This window comes from Carassius carassius, chromosome 4 (genome assembly GCF_963082965.1).
Source record: "Carassius carassius chromosome 4, fCarCar2.1, whole genome shotgun sequence".
Classification (NCBI taxonomy): domain Eukaryota; kingdom Metazoa; phylum Chordata; class Actinopteri; order Cypriniformes; family Cyprinidae; genus Carassius; species Carassius carassius.
Genome location: NC_081758.1, coordinates 17,068,108 through 17,089,556, shown reverse-complemented (window position 1 = coordinate 17,089,556; position 21,449 = coordinate 17,068,108). Strand labels below are relative to the sequence as shown.

Here is a 21,449-nt window from a genome sequence, read left to right as displayed (position 1 = left end):
AAAACGTGTTCCGTTCACACCAATAATTATAACAGTCACTATAAAATTGTAACTATAACTCTAATTCTATGAGAATATGGTAGTCCACATCACAGCTAATGACACAGTTGAACGATATTGTTGGAAACCCTTTCAGAACATTTTTTTTTCAGCTTATGAGTGATAAATGCATGATAGCCAGTCAGATTCCACTCGACTTTATAGAACATGAGCATTTAAAGCCGCAGATGACAAAGCAGTATGTTTAGAACAATGTTGTGTGTTGGTGTGGATGCTAATATAATTAACGGTTTATTTATCTTAATAGACAGCACTCTTGCTGTAAACTTTTACACTTGCACTGGTGCAGTTTATGCAATAGTAGTTAATGAAATGATAAACTATTCATGTGTTTAATTTGGAATTTTTTTTTTTTTTTTTTTTTTTGTGAGTACCTTAGTACTTGATTTCTGAATGAGTGTCATGGACACTGAAATGTTACATGTTACATGTACCCAGTGTGAATTGTGGCATTTCTTTAAAAACAACTTAACCTACTACGGCAAAGGGCTTAATTGGACCTTGTCAGTTGCTAGAGTGATGCTTGTAGCATGCTTCGCCCGCCTCCTCATTAGAATCCTTGCTTTACCTGCCTCCTTATTAAAATTTCTGCCCGCCCTGTCGATCCGCCCACTCATTAAAAGCTGCGTTCAGCCGCAAGGGAAATTGGACCTCAGCGCGGGAGAGAGCGAGAGAGGCGCTGTGTCTTTAAGAGAGGATGCCAAAGCCGATTACATTTGATCTCAACAGTGATTCTCTCTCGCCGTCTGTCCACTACTATTGCTTATTTTGCTATACTGCATGAGCTAAACGCATTGACACACAGTGTTGTTCGTCGGGGTTTGAACTTTTCTTCTGGCCAGAAATGGATTGGACTCCGAATTCGATTGGATGAGTCGCTTATGAGCAGTGCGCGTCGGCTCGGCAACTTTCTCGTGCGCATTTCTCCACACACCCTAGGTGGAAAGTTAAAATCACATGGGATATGGTGACAAACAAGTGAATACACATTAAACCAAGACGGAAAATGCAGAAGAGTGTTCGGTACAATGAGGGACACGCTCTGTATCTCTCCGTTATCGCGCGTAAAGAGGGCACCAAGCGGGGTTATCTCAGCAAGAAGACCACAGAAAACAGTAAATGGCACGAGAAGTTTTTTGCACTTTATCAGAATGTTTTATTTTACTTCGACACCGACCAGAGTGCTCGACCGTCAGGGATTTATCTTTTGGAAGGATGCACATGTGAACGAGTCCCTGCACCCAAGGTGTCCACCGTTGGCAGAGAGACTCTTGACAAGCTGGTGAGTTCAACGTTTGTTCAACATATCAGGTTAATAAAAGCACGAATTATGGAGGGGTTAGGGAGAATGAGCAATGATAAGGCTTGAGCTTATCTTTTTACATAAACGTATATGTTATCTTAACCTGCCTTTTTAACGTTCTCTTAACTAAAATAATAATAATAAAAAGTTAAATTACAAGTTGTCGGAGCGCACTGAACAGACGCTCGTGAATCGAGGTCGAGTTCGCTAGATGAGGTAACCATAGCAACAGTACGCTGCGCTAGAGCCTAATATTAGTGTCGGATTTAAAGTCTACAAATACACAAATGCGATCATTATCACTTTACAATAGATGTCACATAGTCTTAAAAACGAGTGTCCAAAATGCGCTTAGGATGCGAATGAGGAACCTCCAGAGATTGTGCCCTAAAATGAGTAAACACTTTTAAAAATCCCAGACCCCCGAAGATTCGTGAATAATTAAATATATTCAAACATTAAATATACAAGTAATTAATTTAAATATAATGATAACATATAATTAAATATAATCAAAAGAAAAAAAATGGTAATGGAAGGAAATATTTTTCTGTTTTGGAATTTTTAGTGCGGTTATCACAGCATGCGTAAAAGAGATCTGAAGGAATTATCACTGACACATCTGGAAATCCAACCTAATCTTCATCGTGGAGAGTATATAGTCTCTCTATTTTGGTCATATCTTAAAAAAAAAAAAACGTCGTCAGTGTGCTGGAAAGTGTCTAATATATCATTGCAAATGTCTTGTAAAAACGATTTATTTATTATGTGAAAACCTGTTGCATTGGACATCCCAAGTCCTTTTATAAATAGGATTCGAACAGTGCAGAAACGTGACCATGATATGGAAACGTTATGCATTGATCTGGATCATCGCCTATATTGACTCGTGATGTCTTTTATTAGTGTGTGCGATAATAATTGAATTTCATGTGGGGTTCTGAAACCTTTTTATCATGAGCAAATGTTCCCCTTCTACTGATATAATGCGGTGGTCTGCAGCATGATGTAATAAAAAATGTGGGATTGTAGGTGGCCATTGATGTCAGATATTTAAATTAGAAACCGTGTTAGAGGCTCCCCATTCAACTGGTGCAGTCTGTTACCTCTGCACAGAAAAAAAACATTAACACTACTTATGCCAGTGTTATTTATGCAAAAGGATCACACGCCATGCCTAATATGGGAATCATCTGAGCTCCATAACCACCCATGTTGTGGTTAACACATTAACATATGATTATTCTTCTATTATATTTCGATGGAAAGTGGACCTTCTTTAAAAGTTGTTTCTTTTGAGGACCATAACAAAATCAAAGTGAGAGTTTGGTGCCTTTTATTCTGTCTGTGTTTAGTTTTTATGGAGTTTAAATGGTAGTATACTTCCAAATGTTGACAAAATTAATTTTTAGCAAATAAATATGGTTGTTGTTCAGCTGGCATATATGACCCCCATGTTGATTCAAATTTTGCTAACGAAAGATATGCTACCTACCCAATCTTGCATGAAAAATGTTCACGAGGTGGCATTTTCATATGAATTCGGTCACACTTTATATTAAGGGCCAATTCTCGCTATCAACAAACCATTAACTATGACTTTTGCCTTAATAAACTCCCAATTTGCTGCTTATAGTTAGTAAGGTAGTTGTTAAATTTAGGTATTAGGTAGGATTAGGGATGTAGAATATGGTCATGCAGAATATGTGCTTTATAAATACTAATAAACAGCCAATATGTTAATAGTAGGCATGCTAAGAAGCAGCTAGGTAATAGTGAGAATTGGTCCCAATACTAAAGTGTTATATGAAGTGAAACATTTGAAAAAGTAAGTAAAAAAAAAAGAAGACCCGTTAACAACCATTACTGGTGTGTGAGCAGATCATATGAAAACATATAAGGCCATACAAATTCATTGCAACCAGATTGCTTTATTTTTTTGGCTGTAATGTAAGCCTGTTGGCATATATAACCACCTAACCATTAAGTCTGTTAAACTGCTGATGAGTTAATAAGATTCAGTTTCATTTTATTGATTTCATGCTGCAGTTTAGGTTTGTTTACTTTTCCTGTTAATGGTGCTGTGCATTATAATAATGATATCCCATGTGAGCTTAAGGCTTGTTGAAAACCAGTCATACTAAAAACTTCACTTTTAAAGCTGAAAAAGATTTGTTAAGCATCAGCACTTTGAATATTATACCTGATCAAACAGAAATGAGATGTTATATAGTTCTCACACAGTGCATGTTTGTACCCTGTATCGACTCTTTCCTCTGCGAGAACACAGTTAGAAATCCTCTCTCAATCACACACCCACAGACTCCCACAAAGCTGCATATAAGTATGCACACTTTCTCCCACAGACAACTAAATAGACAAAAGAATAAATGTGAGCAAGTTCATAAAGAGTTCATAAAGAGTACAGAAAGGTGTAGAAGCAGTCGATGGGGATGCTGAAACTCGTTTGGGAGAAAAAATCCTAGAGGAATAGAAAATGTTAATCAACCAAAAACATTTACGAATAAATGTTTTCAGCTCTGATTTAAAAACAAAACAAAAATTACTATTTTTGATGAGCAAAGCATACAGATTTTATAAAAATGTGTAGGTGGAGATTTCCAGCTGCTAATTTGAAACATGCAGCTTACACTAATGTCAATGAAAACCTTCCTGTGCCTGACTGATTTCATTTGTGTGTTCTTATGAAGTCCAAAACTCTTTTTATAATGCCAGATTTCTGAGGATTGGGCATTTGCTGAAAATATACGTCTGGAAGTTTATAAAGACCATGGAATAATCAGGCAACAATTAAGCTGGATGAAGTTGATTTGGTGCATATCGTGCTGATGTTTTCAGATTCAAATGATTTTGTATGTGTGTATGGTATAAATAACGTAACAATGCAGTAAGATTACAGTGGCAAAGCCTTTACTGTTGCCATGCACCTTCAATGCTGATAAAACCAATTCTTTATTTTTATATTTCACATGCTGCCCCAAGGCTCATTGATGTTTCTTGGTCTTGCGTGTAGTTCATTCATTTCCAGCATATCTTATGAGTTTGATGAATGAGGGGCAAAGCGGTGCACTGTCTGTGGGGGCAGAGTGTGTAGTTTTCAGAAGAGACCCAGGTAATAACTTCAGGGTACAGAAGGAAGCATGACAGCATAATACTGCAAGTTTCTTGTAAGCAAAATTTATATTTTTTTGCTTTGTTGAAATGTATTGTGCTTGATTTCTCTTTCTACCTTTAGCCGAAGAAATTAGTCAGCGATTAGTTGTCAACACTTGCACTATTAAAAAGGTTATTTCACCGAAAATAAGTATTGTTACTCACAAGTTAATTGTTTTACTCATCTGGATTCTTTCTTTTGTGAAAAATAAAAGTAAATGTTTATCCGAATGACTTGACTGTTTTTTTCCATGCGTTAAAGAAATGGTGGCCACACTCTAAAAATAAACCATGCAATCTTTCCATTGATCAGAAGGTTCTTTATACTGTTTCTTCAGATTATTAAAATGTTTCACACTTTCTTTCAAGAACTGTTCTTTGGGGAGCCCAAAGGTTGGGGAACCTTTATCTTTAAGAGAGTAGGGGCTCTTAGAGTCAAATTGAAATGCGAGATTGTGAGTGAATAGTGACTGCTTACATTTTGGTCTGTCCCACACACAATGTGACTTAGAAAATAAAGCATTACTGTTATATTACTTTTTTTATCCTTTTTGACAGACCCACTTTTCACTCAGTTTACATTATACATATTGTTTAGCTTTACACCGTAGGAAGTAAGCCATGTAGACGAATTCTCTTTAATCAGAGAACTAATCAGAAAACATATAGTCTGAGTAACAGTATTTTCATTTTCATGCGAACCATTCATTTAATTTTATTGATTGATATTGCATGTAGTCTGTAATTCAGTGTGATGAAATGTAAGATGTTGACGTTGGTGTCCCATTTGATCTTGTTTGTTTACAGCATCAGATCAAATGCTTGATTACTTTTAATTGATGCAGCCTGAACTCAGTTATAGTTACTTTGTCAATGTAGACCAAATGATTTATTACTCTTCTTATTGTTTGTGTCCATATTACATTATTGACATATTTAAAAAAAAAATCTGATTAGTTCTCTGATTAAAGAAAATTAGTCTGTTGAATCTCTTGAAGTTGTTCGTATGGAGAAAGAACACATGCAAATAGCCCCCCCCCCCAGATTCCAATAAGCATGTATCTCTAGCAGCAGTGACATCTCATTCATTATTGATCGGTTTACATAGTGAGTGTGGCCAGTCTATGATATTAATGTTTTTGTTGTAGTAAGACATACTTTATTGTGTGATAGAAGTGTTTATAAAGGGTTCAGACCACATATACTTGAAGGAACACTCGATAGTAGGTTTACTTGCATGTTATTCTCACAATGTCTGTGCTCTGCTTATCTGAAAGTAGACTTTAATATGCACTGTGCATAGGATTGACATAATCTGACATAATCTACAACATGTAGATAATACTTTTTAAACGGGCTTTAAAAAAAAGAAAAGAAAAAAAAACATGGGATGAGTAGGATTGCACCCATAAAAAAAGCAGGTAAAGAGTTACAGAAATATGAAAGAACAGGAAAGATCCCAGTATGTAGTCTGTTTAAGCTGTTTAAACAGATGCCAGTCTAAATCACTAAGTGTACTATAGTTGCAGTTATGTGTTACACAGGGATGGTTTGTTTTAGACCTGAAACATACTCTGAGCAAAGACGAGGTTGCAAAAAGTCAAGTGGCTATAAATGCAGACCGGAGATCTCCAAAATGGGACGTGAACTCCAAAATTGGGCAGAACCTCCAAAATGGGGCGGGGTCTCCTTTCGCAAAGACTTTCACCATTGGCTGTGGCTTCAGCCAATTGTTACCGACTTACATTTCAAAATAAAACTTTATAAATTAAACATTGTTTCTAGTTCATCTAAAATAAAATATGCGATATAAATAAATATTCTCCACAAGAGCAGAGGCCAAAGCTTGTGGCCAGTGGTGTTTGGACCCAAGTCTGAACCTCTGTTTCATGATGTAAACGGGAATCACTCAGGAGTCGTCCCAGCGGAGGGGAAGATTTTACTCTATTGTTTTATTCCAAGCAACAGGGCCGTGCCGGACCACGAAATTTCGCAGGCTAGGAGAGGGTAGTGATGCTGTGTCTAACTAAAAAGGTGCCATTGAGCGGTGAGTCTCAATCTTATTAACTGTTTATTTCCTGAACTGCAACTTTCTTTACCACGCTATTCACCGCCAATCCTGCCATTCAGTCAATTTCACTGGTTAAGGTAAGGTGTGGGGTAGGTTTAGGGGTTAGCCTTTTTTGTTGCATAGTTTAGGAAACCCTTTAACTGACACAACCAATAAAAACTTCAGAATCAGTTGTGGGGCGGAGTTTGCACTGAAGTGGATTGGGGAAAAGTTGTGCATGCGTGTCATGCGCATCTGTCTCTCAATGGGAGGAAGCCATGCCCTATTTTGGAGCTCCCACCCCGTTTTGGAGTTCCCGCCCCTATTTGGAGATCTCCAGGCTGCAGTTATACCCTTCTCAAAAGTTTAGCTATGCAGGCTCAAGGATGTGCTTCGTCACTGCAGTTCAAGTCTAACTGCAGTTTCATAATGCGGTGGTAATACATGTTGCTATTTCAACACAAGGTGTGTGATTTCAGAGATTAGTTTGATACAATATAGTTCTGTAATTTGGTGTCAGACATTAACTGCACTTAATGCATTTAAGGCAAATGTAGCACACACCCTAAAAGCGTCAAATTGAGGTGTTTTGCATCTTTAGTAATAGAGGCCTGGTGTTTGTTTTTCCAATTAAGGAAAATACATACGTCGGAAAATCCCATATAATTTCCAGCAGATCATCGAATGGATGTGTTGTGGAAAAAAGTTAAAGTTATGACCTTTTATACTGCACTGCACTTCACTTCACACATGGTTCAGGTCTAGATAGCACACAATAATGTTTTCTTACAGCATGAGCTGATATAATAAGCACAACTAAGATAATGGGGCAGTGATAATACTTTCTGACATGGAAAATATTAGTGAAAAAACAAGCTGTGTCTGATATAGCTTGATTTGTGCTCTAGAGCATGTGGAATGTGTAATCTGTCTTTTCATTACTGTAACGAATTAAAACTCCATAATCATCGGGAAGAGGGAGGCGGGAACCAGCAGACAATCAAATAAGGTTTTAATAATCAAAATAAATACAAAACAGCATGTCAGCCCCTCACGGACGACTGACGCGCACAAATAAAAAGCAAACACAAACTAAAACCCAGGCCTGGTCCTCTCTCGTCCTTCACTGTCGTCGCTCCAGTTTTATATCCTTCCATCTCCTCCGTGGGACTCGCTCTGTTCCCACGTCTCTCGGCCCTGCCCCACTCGTCACATACCCCCCTCGCAGGCCAGGGGGGTACCCTCGAGACTGCGCTCTACTCACCCCCCCCCCCCACCCCCCCGCTCACGAGGACCAGCGGGAACCTGGGGGTAGGACAGACGAGGTGAGAGAAAAGGAGATGGAAGGAGGAGCGACAGAGACGAGAGAGGGGAGATAGAAAATAAATAAAAAAAAAATCCGGTTCCCAGACGCACTGCTGCTCGGCCCTCGACCAGCTGGGTGATCTCCTCCGCGGTGCCTGGCGGTGGCACTGGACGGCCCTCGGCGGACGGCATGACACTCCTCTGCCGCCCGGTGGACGGCCACGGCTCCTCCGGTTTTTGGCAGCCAGCAGGACTCCCCTGTTCCCTACTCCTCTGGATTCCTTCACGGAGGCAGCAGTCTCCGGCCTCCTTGCGAACGGCGCCATGGCGGCACACTCCCTCGCCTGCTCGATGGCACCGCGGATTCACCACACCGCGAGGGATCTTCAGCAGCACGTCCCTCCTTCTCTCGGGTTTCGGCACCACTTTAACAAATTAAAACTCCATAATCATCGGGAAGAAGGAGGCGGGAACCGGCGGACAATCAAATAAGGTTTTAATAATCAAAAAAAATACAAAACAGCGCATCGGAGGACTGACGCGCACAAATAAAAAGCAAACACAAACTAAAACACAGGCCTGGTCCTCTCTCGTCGTTCACTGTCGTCGCTCCAGTTTTATATCCTTCCATCTCCTCCGTGGGACCGGCCTCGCTCTTTTCCCACGTCTCTCGGCCTCGCCCCACTCGTCACAATTACATTTGGTCCTAGCCTGATTTGCCAAACTCTTGTTAATAATAGTTTACAAAAGCAGTCTGCCTTAAATCAAGAATTCAAGAATTTGAGTAAACTTCACAAGGAATGGACTCAGGCTGGGGTCAAGGCATCAAGAGCCACCACACACAGACGTGTCAAGGAATTTGCTGAACCGCAGACAACTTCAGAGGCGTCTTACCTGGGTTAAGGGGAAGAAGAAATGGACTGTTGCCCTTGGTCCAAAGTTCTCTTTTCAGATGAGAGCAAGTTTTGTATTTCATTTGGAAACCAAGGGTCTGGAGGAAGGGTTTAGAAGCTCATAGCCCAAGTTGCTTGAAGTCCAGTGTTAAGTTTCCACAGTCTGTGATGAATTGTGGTGCAATGTCATCTGCTGGTGTTGGTCCATTGTGTTTTCTGAGAACCAGAGTCACTGCACCCATTTACCAAGAAATCTTGGAGCACTTCATGCTTCCTTCTGCTGACCAGCTTTTTGAAGTTGATGATTTGTACCTGCCCACATTGACAAAAGCACCAAAAGTTGGTCAAATGACCATGGTGTTGGTGTGCTTGACTGGCCAGCAAACTCACCAGACCTGAACCCCACAGGTAATCTATTATTCTAGTGTTCTAATTTGTTGAGATTTGTTTTCAGAATTGGTGGGTTTTTGATAAATGTGAGCCAAAATCATCTGAATTAAAAGAACCAAAAACTTACAGTAAACTACTTCAGTCTGTGTGCATTGAATTTATTTAATACACAAGTTTCACAATTTGAGTTGAATTACTGAAAGAAATGAACTTTTCCACAACATTCTAATTTAAACACCTCACCATGATGGTGTTTAGTGCTTGTGTGAATGAGACTGTGCACCTTCTATACATGCTATTATTTAAAAGCTGCTTGTAATGGGCTTTGGTTCATTACTTGACTTTCTCATCACCACCTGCATTTGGTGGTTGTCACTGTATTACAAAGGTACAAAACAGATTTCAGTACTTCAATAGGTTGGCATTTTAACGCTATATAAGTTAATGAAAATGTTGTTACCGTATTTTTACGGTAGAATTCCGGCAACCACAGCTGCCATTTTTTTTTTTACTGTAAATTTTTTTTTACAGTGTAGTCATATATTCTGAGTCATAACCATTGACATCATGATGATATTAGATTATACATTTGCTCTCCTGACTGCAGTTATTATTTAACATTTAATGAATCAGTGCTGGCCATCTCATTACTATTCACAGGAAGGGGGAGAACTGTTGTTCTTAAAAGTACAAGAAAGAAAAGGGGGCAGTGTAGTTTGTCTGGTTGATTTGGTGCCAACATTTAAAATGAGGCTAGTGTCAGTAAATAGAGCAGTATTTATTTTAACTTGCAGCCACATTTCAATATGTCTACAGTGAAACAGCTGCTATTATTGAACAGCTACCATTAATTATTCATAATAAGAGACTATTTCCAAGGCCATGACCATCTTTTTTTTCTTCAGCATCTTATGTAAGCTCATCCATCTTCACATAAAAGCAGATGATTACAAATTCATACACTTTTAATATATGAAATTTATCATGCCCCATGACAGTTCCACCACCATGCTGCCTCGAGAATTATCATTACCATTACCATCAGAGGAATGAGATCAGACATAATGTGAATCTTTTCCAATTATACTGATGTATTTCAGCATTAAACTACAGTAGTTTCTTAGTGGAAGTTATTTCATTCCTGTGTTGCTCGTTACCAAAATGTTTTGTGAGGAAATCTTCCAGCTCAAGATCTTATATTTTTTACTAGATTAAGTGGGGAGATGAAGAAACTCATTCCCCAGCTGTTCAGCTTTGATAATTGGCCTCAGAAATAAGCTCTAGATTGGAAGCATTAAAATGACAGGTCCCCACAAAAAATATTGTTTTGGGATGTGAAGCCTGCTGTTCCGGTGCCTTGTGTTATTGTGATTTTAATATGTTTTTGTTTTTCGTCATGAAATGCATTTTATTATTATGTCTCCTGAGGTGCGCTTATATTCTTAGTATGTTTTTTCCAAAAAAATGATCATTATATAGCTTTATATTTAAGTGCTGTCAAACGATTAATCATGATTAATCGCATCCAAAATAAAAGTTTTTGTTTACATAATATATGCGTGTGTACTGTTTATATGTATTATGTGTATATAAATACTCACACGTGCATATATATATATATATATATATGTATGTGTGTGTGTGTATATATATGTATATATATATTTATGTATATATATAAATATTAATATAAATTATATATTAATATATACATGTAAATATTTGTACAAATATTTTTGTGTATTTAGATATACATAATAAACATAAACAGTACACATGCATATATTTTATAAACAAAAACTTTTATTTTGGATGCAATTAATCATGATTAATCGTTTGACAGCACTATTATATTTAGAACTACTCCTGTTGACACAGTCATATGTATTGAGCACATGATGGAATTATCTTTTTATTGTTTTGCTGACCATTGTTATAATGTTGTCATTATTTTTTTGCTATCCAAATGGTGGCCCAGAAATTGTACACATCACCTTTAAGGAAGTGAATTTACTTAGATATGAATGAGAACCAGTAAGAAGTACAAATCAATCAACACTCTTATAACACTCTTCACCCTTACTGTTCCATAATAATTCATAAGAATGTAAGTGCTGCACATTAATCAAACAGAAAAATATTTGTGAATATTTCATCAGTTGTACAGTTGTACATTTTATTTAGAAATGTATTTTTGAAATTCCCTATGAATTTTAGATATTGCTTTGTGTGCTCAAAGGATGCAAAAATGTTTGTAATGGTTGAAAATGTATCTCATCTATGGACGTATTTGATGTCGCATACCAATATTTTATTGACCAAAATATTTTAGTAACACACCCACACCCACACATCACACACACACACACACACACACACACACACACACACACACACACACACACACACACACACACACACACACACACGCACACACGCACGCACACACACACACACACATATATATATATATATATATATATATATATATATATATATATATATATTATATATATATATAATACTTATTTTAATCAGGGACAATACACAGTAATTTACACAAATATGCAAAATGTGCCAAATTTAGCCAACACCGGCTCATTTTCATCCATAGTCCCTTATATATATCTATGATTTAAACTGCTTTTTTGATTAATTTATTTAGCAGCCATTTTTACAAATAAAAAATATTATACCACAGAACAATTGACCAATCACTGATAATTTTTATGTATGCAATAAAAAGCCTAACTTTTACATTTTATTATCTTTTGCAGTTAATTATAGTACCGTTAATAGTGAAATTGTATGCAAGACTTTGAAGGATGAACAAAAAAATATTTTATATAAGCTAGAGGGGAACAATTCTTAAATTTAAAGATAAAAAAAAAAATAGACAGATAGCACAGAATAGACATAAACTCTAGTTCACCTATTTCACACACTTGAGGATTTTATGGCTTCACCACTGGACCACGTTCAGACTACCTGATATTTCCATAGTCTGTGTTGATAATGTGATCAGCTGGAGAACACTAAACTGAATTAGTTCCATCTGACCCTTGTGTGGTTTAACTCCTCATGTGGAGGCACAGATCAGAGACAGGGTCTGGGAGCTTGATGCTCCTATACTGCCAAAAATAACAGCTTAAACCAGCCTAAGGTGTTTTTCTGCAGTGTATGAGTGAAGTGGAGTGACAGCAATTTCTCTTGCTGAAAGTGTTCTGTAATCACTCCACTCCAGCCACACTCTGGGTTTTTCATTAACTGCTCTACGCTCAGCAGTCATAGAAACCACACTTCATGTTTGCTCAATAGCTAAATTTGCAACTAGAATGTTAACTTCTTAAAAAAATAAATAAATAAATAAATATATATATATATATATATATATATATATATATATATATATATATATATATATATATATATATATATATATATATATATATATAATTTTTTTTTTAATAAAAAAAATAAAATAAAAAAACTTACAATGTCTTGCTTATTGAAACACTAATATTAGTCTCTTAATATGTGTTACACTTACTGTATAGAGTGAAACAACACTTTCAAAGAATTCACATCTCAATCTAAAGTTGAGCTTCACATTAGTTTGCCAGCATGCAGTTTTCCTCATTGCAAGGAAACACTTGGCAAATGGAAACAATAATTGATTTAAAATTGCTAACAATTTAAAACATTTGATATCAGTAGACAGGATCGTAGTCTGAAGCTAGAAAATCTGTACCATGTGCAGTTTTCTGTCTCATCTCCAACTGCCTAAAATATGCAGCCTGGCTCTGACTTTCAGAAGCTTTAGTGCTGACCTATCCAGGCTGAAAATCAGTGCAGTGTATTTCAGCCTTAAATAACTCCAGAATACAAAGCAAATATTATTGGTAGGCCACTTTATTTTCCATGTTAAATATTACATGCATGTCAAGAAATAATTGAGGCAGGATATTTCAATAGATTCCATGAAACTTGATTGAAATCTTGAAAGATAGTGCACTGCCATCCTGAGAAAGGGAGGACCTGCTCCATTTCTTTCACTGGCATCTGTCTGTCACAAATTTACCACAAAGATGTATTACGACAGCAAAAAATATTGCTTTGTGATTGACTGCTTTATGTCTGGCTGTAGCTTCAAAGATAACTACAGACATAAAGAACAGCTAGACTGCATGACTGTAAACAGTATCAGTAAGCACCCAGCAGGATTGAGAGTAGAAAGCATCATCTATTTCATCCAGACGGTGAACATCAACACTTTTCCTGAAAAACCAACAGCAAAGCTGACAACTCCATCCCTACTTCCTTCCTCCTATGAGAGAAATGCATGAAACAGACAAGTGCTGCTAATCAAGACAAATATGTGTTGTTCTTAAACCACCCTACACTCTTAAAAATAAAGGTTCCAAAAAATATAGATTGTCTCCCAGCCCAGTTAAGCTCAATCTGCTCTGTTTCGCTGGATTTATAGTGGGTTTGAGTTCTTGTCAGGATGGAAAACCAACTTAGCTGACATGCTAAAAATGTTTGAACCAGTTCATACCAACAAAAATCCCATTATGTTGTTTATTTTTCAACATATAATTGTATGAGATCACGCCAAATATGATTTGCTAAAGGTGAGCCTAACGACAATTTCCTGCCAGCGTAATAAATGAGGAAGTTTCAATGAAGGCTCTGAACAAATATGTTGAACAAATAATTTCTTAGTGTGAAGAACATTTAAAAGAAAACTTTTTTTTCATTATAAAGAAACTTTTGTGGAATGGAAAGTTTTCATGGAATCATAGAAGATTCACTTTTAAAAATAAAAGTTCCAAAAGCATGGTTTGCAGTGATGCCATAGAAGAACCATTTTAGGCTCCCCAAAGAATCTTTCAGTGATAATTTCTTAAAAGAACTATGATTTTCTTGGTGTGAGAACATTTTAATGATTTAAAGAACCTTTTTCCACTATAAAGAACCAATGGAAAGTTTCCATGCATGTTAAAAGTTCTTCATGGAACCATAAATGGCAATAAACAAACGTTATTTTTAATATAGACCCGATTAGTCTGTTTATTTTGCTTTGCTGGTTTTATTGGGAGTTTGAGTGCTTGTCAGGCTGAAAGAACCAGCTGGCTGGGAGGTTAAAACGGTTTAAACCAGATCAAACCAGCAAAAATCACCTTAGGCTGCCCCCCCCCCCCCAACATATTGGGAATTATTGTCATTTATGGTGCTGAGATCATGGCAAATATGATTTGCTAAAGGAAAGCCAAATGTATTTATAACAATCTCCTGTCAGCCTAATAGATGAGGAAGTTTAAATGAAGATCGGCAAGGTGCTGAATGGATAAAGCGGTAGTAATGAATGCATCGCTCTTGCGCAGAGCACTGTGTTGTCATGGAAACGGGATTTGTTAGGTAAAGTGACAGTTTAAAAATATGCTTGACACTTGTTAAGAAATGTTATGCAAGAGGTTCTGTCTCTCTTCCCCACCCGCTCTGTTTTTCCCTTCTGTAGGCTTGGCAGATTTCCAGATCAAATTACTATTGCTGATACATGGAGTGATAAATTAGTGTATTGGTGGAGAGTTCTGTGACTTGATTTAGAGGTGTTGGGCCAAACCTTTACCCTGCTCACTAGGCCTGTTGGTTTGGCACTAATGCGGCAGTTCAGTGCCCTCCTTTGAGTCAAAACAAGAGCGTTCTGTGTGTACCACATCCATGTAAGCGCTCAGCCCAGAATAGACTCTTCATATAATTCAGTGCTTTGGGGCATGGCCTTGTGAATACTATGACTTGTGTGAGGAAATAGGCTAGGAAGTATTTCAGTTAGACTATTCCAGGGGGAAAGACGGACATAACCGCTTGTGAGTGGAGGGGTCACTGGTCCATTCTCACCCGCACTGAAAGGAGCTCATGTGTGTAAAGGGCCAGAGTGCTGATGATTTAGTTTACTAGGTCAGCATCAGTGTGGGCTACTTCTCCACTCTATTTTTATTTGTTTTGTTTAAAGAGAATATTTAGCTCTATTAATAGTGTTTCAGTCTGTTTTGCTCAAGGTATGGTTTGGCATCAGAATTTTAAATAGAATTCACCCCTTAACTGACAAAGATCGGCAACAGCCCCAGATTTTTGTTGTTTCAATTTCACAGCACGTTAAAATATCACACTCTTACTTGATCTGGACAAACTGTGCATCAGTAGAAAGATTAAAGAATCTAGCTTCGATATTTGACCACTGTTTTGATAAAACATTGCTGCAGTGTTAGTAGTTTAGTAATTTATGTCAGGAGTGCAAAATAATAAATCCATATGTATCAAATTTGGAATATAAATTCACCACGCATTCATATACAGTCAAGTCTGCAGCGGTTTATTTGTGTTTACATAGCTTCACTGAACAGCGTCAATAAGGGCTTATAGTCCTAAGATGCATATACATTGAGATATATAGATACGTTTACTTCATATTTCCTCAGACAGAATCATCATTTCAATTCATTTTCCATTGATTTATGCGATCTGATGAATATAAGCAGCTCCCTGGGCTGTCTCGATGTGTTTAGAAGAGAAACCTGATTCGCCCGTCGCTTGTCAGTCATATTGTGTCTCATAACAAGCCCCTTCTCATCCTGTCACACACTTCTCTGCTCTTCCACGTTCATATCTGACCATAACAAAACACAGAGAAACGTCTGTACCCACGAAATATCCAAATAATAAACACACGATTTTCATAACAATTAAATAATGTGTACATCTGACATGCTAATTTGTGCAGCAATATAAAAGGCTAAAAATAGCATATTTCAGCAACATTAAATGACCAAATTCCACATGAGATTTTAAAAGGAAGTTATTACAAACACACCATGCTGACTAAAGCTGACATACAATGGGCGATGGCACGGGCCGTTTGCTTGGTTGCAGGGGGAGACAAATCTGTGGCTCGACGAAGCTCAGCGAACACTTTCTTGTGCGCCTAGAGCCACTAGCTCGGTGCCCTGAAGCAGCGGACAGGCAGGGGATGACCGTACTAGCTGCTCTAGAGACCTCCGAAGAGGTAGCGAGCCTCTTAGCACCACTACGTTTCCGGGCGGTAACTGAGAGAAGCGCTCGCCGGAGATCGCTGCGCCCTGGAACCCCAGCAGGGTTGGCAGAACGATCTCCTGAGGGCACTGAGGAGTTACGGGCACCGTGTAATGCGGTGTACACTGCTCTTCCTCAGAGTTGACTACTGCCCACACTCAACTCCTTCAACAGGTCAGCCTGGTATGCCTGTAACACTGCCAAAAGTGTGCAGCGCAGCACCAGCCTGACCTGCAGCCTGGTATGCCCAAGAGGTATATCATCCCCATCGTGAACTGAAGAAGCACCGGCGTGAGCTTCGAGGTAACGAGAAGGGATGCGTGGATCAGGTGATGCAGCAAGCGAAAGGGACGGACCCGTTGTTCGCTCGTCACGCAGATCCCTATGAGAGCCCCACGATGATAATATGGTTTCGGTCTGGAAATAGTTCAGACGAGAGCGAAGCATTTTCTTCACTGTGAAAAGTTCACAATGCTCGCACTCGCCTTTCTCTACAGCCAGAACCACTTGCTCTTCCCCAACAAACAAAACAGTAATCGTGTATCCAGTTCAGACATGGAAAGGGAGCATGGAGGAATACAACACTTACTGTTTTGTTGTCTCATCCTATCGAAGATTTGTAGCAGACGAAATAATTTTCCTGACCCACACATTCACAGAATGATCTGAAGACAAAGGACCTCATGATGCACCTGTGGCTTATCTATTTATAGCCCCGTGTTGCGGGTGCGCTCCGATGACGTCATCAACAGAGGCTATATTACCTCCGGGTCAATTCTATCGACGTGTTACACACATTATTCACAGCTGGTCACGATTAAGACATTTCTCAATACGCTGAGCAGCGCAGCATGGACTGTAGCTTTCGAAAGGGAACTGAAAATGTCCTTGTTACCTAATTAAAAGCTTTTATTGACACCAGGCCCAGTGAACACCAGATCTTGGAATGTGCCTACCTATGACGTAATAGGTTAAAAATCACCTCCACAGAACAATATAAATTCCTAATTATGTTGCCCCGCCCACTGATTCGCGCATGACATACCCACATAGCAAATGTTTTCTGGCCCAGATCCGGGCCAAACAATCACTTTTCCCTCGGCCCAAGTGCTGTAAAGAATGATGACCCTGAAGTGGCCCAGAACTGGATTAAAGACAAGGGCCATACCTGGCCCGAATCTCAGCCACTTAATCACCCCTAACTGGCCCTGAACTGGGCCAAAACAGGTTTTCTTATTGATGTCAATTCTCAGCCTTAAGTAAACCAGAATCCCCAAATCTGAGCCACGCCTGAGCCTTATATAGCCCAGACCAATATTTCATATTACTGCATTGTGTATTACTATAATCACATTCATTTTGTGACATGCTTTGGTAATGTACACACAAACTATGCCAATAAATTACATGAAACTGATAGAATAGAAAATCAGACTTAAACACAGATTTAGACTTAGATACATTTCAGTTGCAGTCCTCTCTGGCGAAATATAATAGTAGTGCGAGGAGCAGGGCATAATTTAAGTTGTTAAACGCTGAAAGTATTATCTCTTTCCACTCCGTCAAGGCGCGTGTTTCTCATTCAAAACGCGTATCACCGGAAACACGGCATGTCGCAATCTATGACGATACCGATGAGAGCCAGTGAGCGTTTGATATCGCTGCCATAAAACTTGTTGTAAAACTTAACGCCAAATGTTTAAATTGTTACTATAGCTACAGAGGAAGGAGATACATATCGCCGATGAATGGTTCGAATTTGGATCTGTTCCTCACACTAAGCATAACTTGGATACAGAGGATTTAAATAAAAATAAGACACTTTCATGATCATTTTATTTAGTGCTTGTGCATGACAGCATACTTATAAATATGATGTGCCCCCACTCTCTATTATAGATCACTGTGTGCCCCATGGTAAACCAAATAAATATTACATGATAATGGTTAAATGATCTCTCTCTCTCTCTTTTCATGTAAGGATTCAAAGATTATTTGTACCATTAATAATAATATAAAATGTAATAAAATTATAATTAAGTGTAGTTTAATGCACTTGACTGATTTGCTTAATTTTAAAAATGATAATGTTCCATTCTGTTTCAACTTGCCATTTCAAAGATTATATTTAAAAAATAATACACTTCATTAAAATGTATGTGATAATTTAACCATTATCATGCAATATTGTATTTATCTTGTTTATCATGGGTCACATAATATGCTGTCAGATCTTAGCCTGATTTGGGCCACATATCACTGGACTGATCTGGGCCACACTCCTCCCGCCAACAATCGGCCATCATATTGTTTGCCTGATCCATGCCTTGCCGTCATTGCCAAACATGGCCCAGCTCTGGCTGAAAGGGTACATGCCATTGCCGACAGGAGGCCAGCAGTGTCAGCTTGAGGCCACATTTGGGCAAAGTCCATTTGCTATGTGGGTAGTAGGGAAATAACAGAAGTGTTATCCTAAACTGGATCGAGCATCCAAGCAATAAAAAATTAATTATTACTTATCAATTTTGATGTTTTTGAATGTAAAAACCACGTAAACATCATGGAACTAATTAGAACTGAGTGGAACTCAGACAACAGTATAAAATAATAAAAAAGCCAGATCATGACCCCTTTAAAAGTACATTTGTATCTTTTGAAAGGGTTACACCCCAGGGACAGTTTTGTACCTTTTTTCTGAGAGTGTAGAGATGGTTTTGTATATGTAAAAAAACCTGGTGCTGATTTTATCCTTCTGTTTACATGCAACTTAAACTCCCAGAGATGACTGCAGGTGGATGTCCAAAGGCAACCAGCCTGAGAGACTGTAAATAGATCTGGGGAGGGTTACATAAGGCCTCTCATGCCTGTCTGTGCTAGAAAACACTGAGCGCTTAATCCCTTGAACTTGACTTTAACTGCAGTTTTGTTTTTATATATGTACACATACATATACTGGACTCATATGCACATCTGTTAAATCAGACAATTCTCTGACATATACAGTGAATGGCTGTCACAAACTGACTCAAATGTGTGCACTGTGTTTTGTCTCCTTCTCGGAAATCCAGCGATGACTCAAAGAGCAACGAGTGGAGCTCGCTGTGTTTACTGTTGCATGACCAGCTGAAGTAGCTTGTTTCATTAGTGTCGGCTGCAGATGTGAAATAAATAGAAATGTCATATTAACAAACACAATATGTTCTGTTTTCTGACCCCTCAACCTTTGAATTAGCAGATTGCATTTATATGCGTATCAATGCCTTATGAAATAATGTAAACTAGTTCTAATTATTTATATATATCAGACTTATTTCCCACTGGATTTTAAGTGTATGCTAATTCAGGCACCAAGGGATGGAAATTATCAGCTTTCATGTATTTAGACTGATTATTTTATCTCAGAGTCAGTCGCTGCTTAAAAAAGGCCAAGCCACAATTATCTTCTTCTTCTTCTTCTTCTTCTTCTTAAGTACATGTCAGGCTATGGTTATTGATGCAGTTGATATTTCATTAATAATGTCTTTGAAGTTGCACCAGTTTTTAAGGTTATACAGGGATTCCAGTTCATCCCTCAATATATACAATAGCTAATTGCTTTTAATTTTGATGTATATACCAAATTCTGCAGTCCTCTCATAGGCTGTCTGAATTAGATTGTATGACTAAATGATAATGACATTTTATCAAGTAGGTAGTTTGAAATTAAGACTTATTTTCTATCCTGTTTTTTTTTTCATTTATTCATTTATTTTTTACATTGTATCTTTCTTTTATGCTCCATCTTATTTATTTATATAGGCTACTTAACCTTATTTTCTTCCATATTATTTATTCTGGTCTTACTTGCCGTATTTGACTATAACTGTGAAACAACACAAAACAATGTATTGAAATGAAATGCATGTTACATTCTACACTTTGTGAAGCTGCTTATGAATGTCACTATAAAAGCATATATTCTAAGCTCACACCATGCATTTCTCCTCAGGTCATTTTGACAATAGCTCCTCAACTCCTCTCACACCTGCTATTAAGTGGCTGCATGTGTTTATTTGCCTTTCAGATGGCCTCAAGCCACACAATGCTCAGGCTTTCATAACCCTGTACCTGTTTTATTTCACAGAGCTTGTCAGCATCTGTGTGTTGGCAGCAAAAGCTTGATGTTTCTATGAGTTCATTAATACAGAACAGGTGCAGAAAAGGATCCACATTGTGTGTGTGGTCATGAGTGTCACAATTTTAAGGAATGTTATTATTTATTTATTTATTTATTTTCAATCGGACAAATAACAGATGGTAAGAGGGTTGTAACCAAAATATGTAAAACAGGTAAAAAAAATAATTTTTTAGTAAGTAAATATAAAACAGTAAATAAAATTAGGTAATAATTAAAAATAATGAAACAGATTATGTCAAGATGGTAACATTGTTTGATTTTTACTGTTGAATACAGTTGAGAAAGTTAAGATGTGAAGTTTTTGAATTTTGATGCATTTTATGGAGCTATTTTGCTAAGCATGAAGTAGTTAGCATCAAATAGATTTTTCAACAACAACAACAACAAATGCCTGTAATGCTTTAAAATAGGACTCTAAAGTACACTGTAGTACAGTTTGAAGTTAAGTCAGTTTATGGAACACACACTTGTTGGAATATGTGGTTTATGTCATAATGTTTTTAATACTGTACAAACTGTATTTTTTACCCCAACACCAACCCTACCCCTAAACCCTACCCCTCACATAAAACTTTCTGCATTTAGTTTTTTAAGCCTTTTAAATTACAGGGACACAGGAAGTCTTCATAAACCACCTTCACATTGTAATACCTATGTCATACTCATGTCATTATACAAATGTATGTCCTCATTAATAACCTAAACGGTGCAATCACAGGCTTGAAGTTCTGCAGTTCAGTTTGTATCTGTCTGTCTATCTCTTCAGCATTATTTCCTGGTCATCTTCGGGCATGATGGACAGAAGCCTCTGGAACTGCGGACAGAGGAGGAGTCAGACTGTGACGAATGGGTGGAGGCCATCCAGCAGGCCAGGTATTGTGGCTGCTTGTGTATTTGTTTTTTGTGTCCTGCTCAGTCAAGGATAATATTTATCAGCGCTAAAGAAGCTTTACTCTCAGGCTGAAAGAATAAAATCATCATAATAAGAAAGACATATCAGAGCGG

At 37.8% G+C, this 21,449-nt stretch overlaps 1 protein-coding gene across 3 annotated transcripts in view; it reads left to right on the top strand.

Annotated features, from left to right (window-relative positions):
- The first annotated feature begins 705 nt into the window (after positions 1-705).
- LOC132138466 (ras-specific guanine nucleotide-releasing factor 2-like) overlaps positions 706-21,449 on the top strand; it is a 54,887-nt gene continuing 34,143 nt past the window's right edge. For all 3 annotated transcript variants that reach the window (XM_059547678.1, XM_059547677.1, XM_059547676.1), the window contains exons 1-2: positions 706-1,342; positions 21,211-21,317. In XM_059547678.1, coding sequence (XP_059403661.1) covers positions 1,067-1,342; positions 21,211-21,317 — 383 coding nt within the window. In that variant the 5' untranslated portion in view covers positions 706-1,066. The remainder of the gene's footprint in view (positions 1,343-21,210; positions 21,318-21,449) is intronic.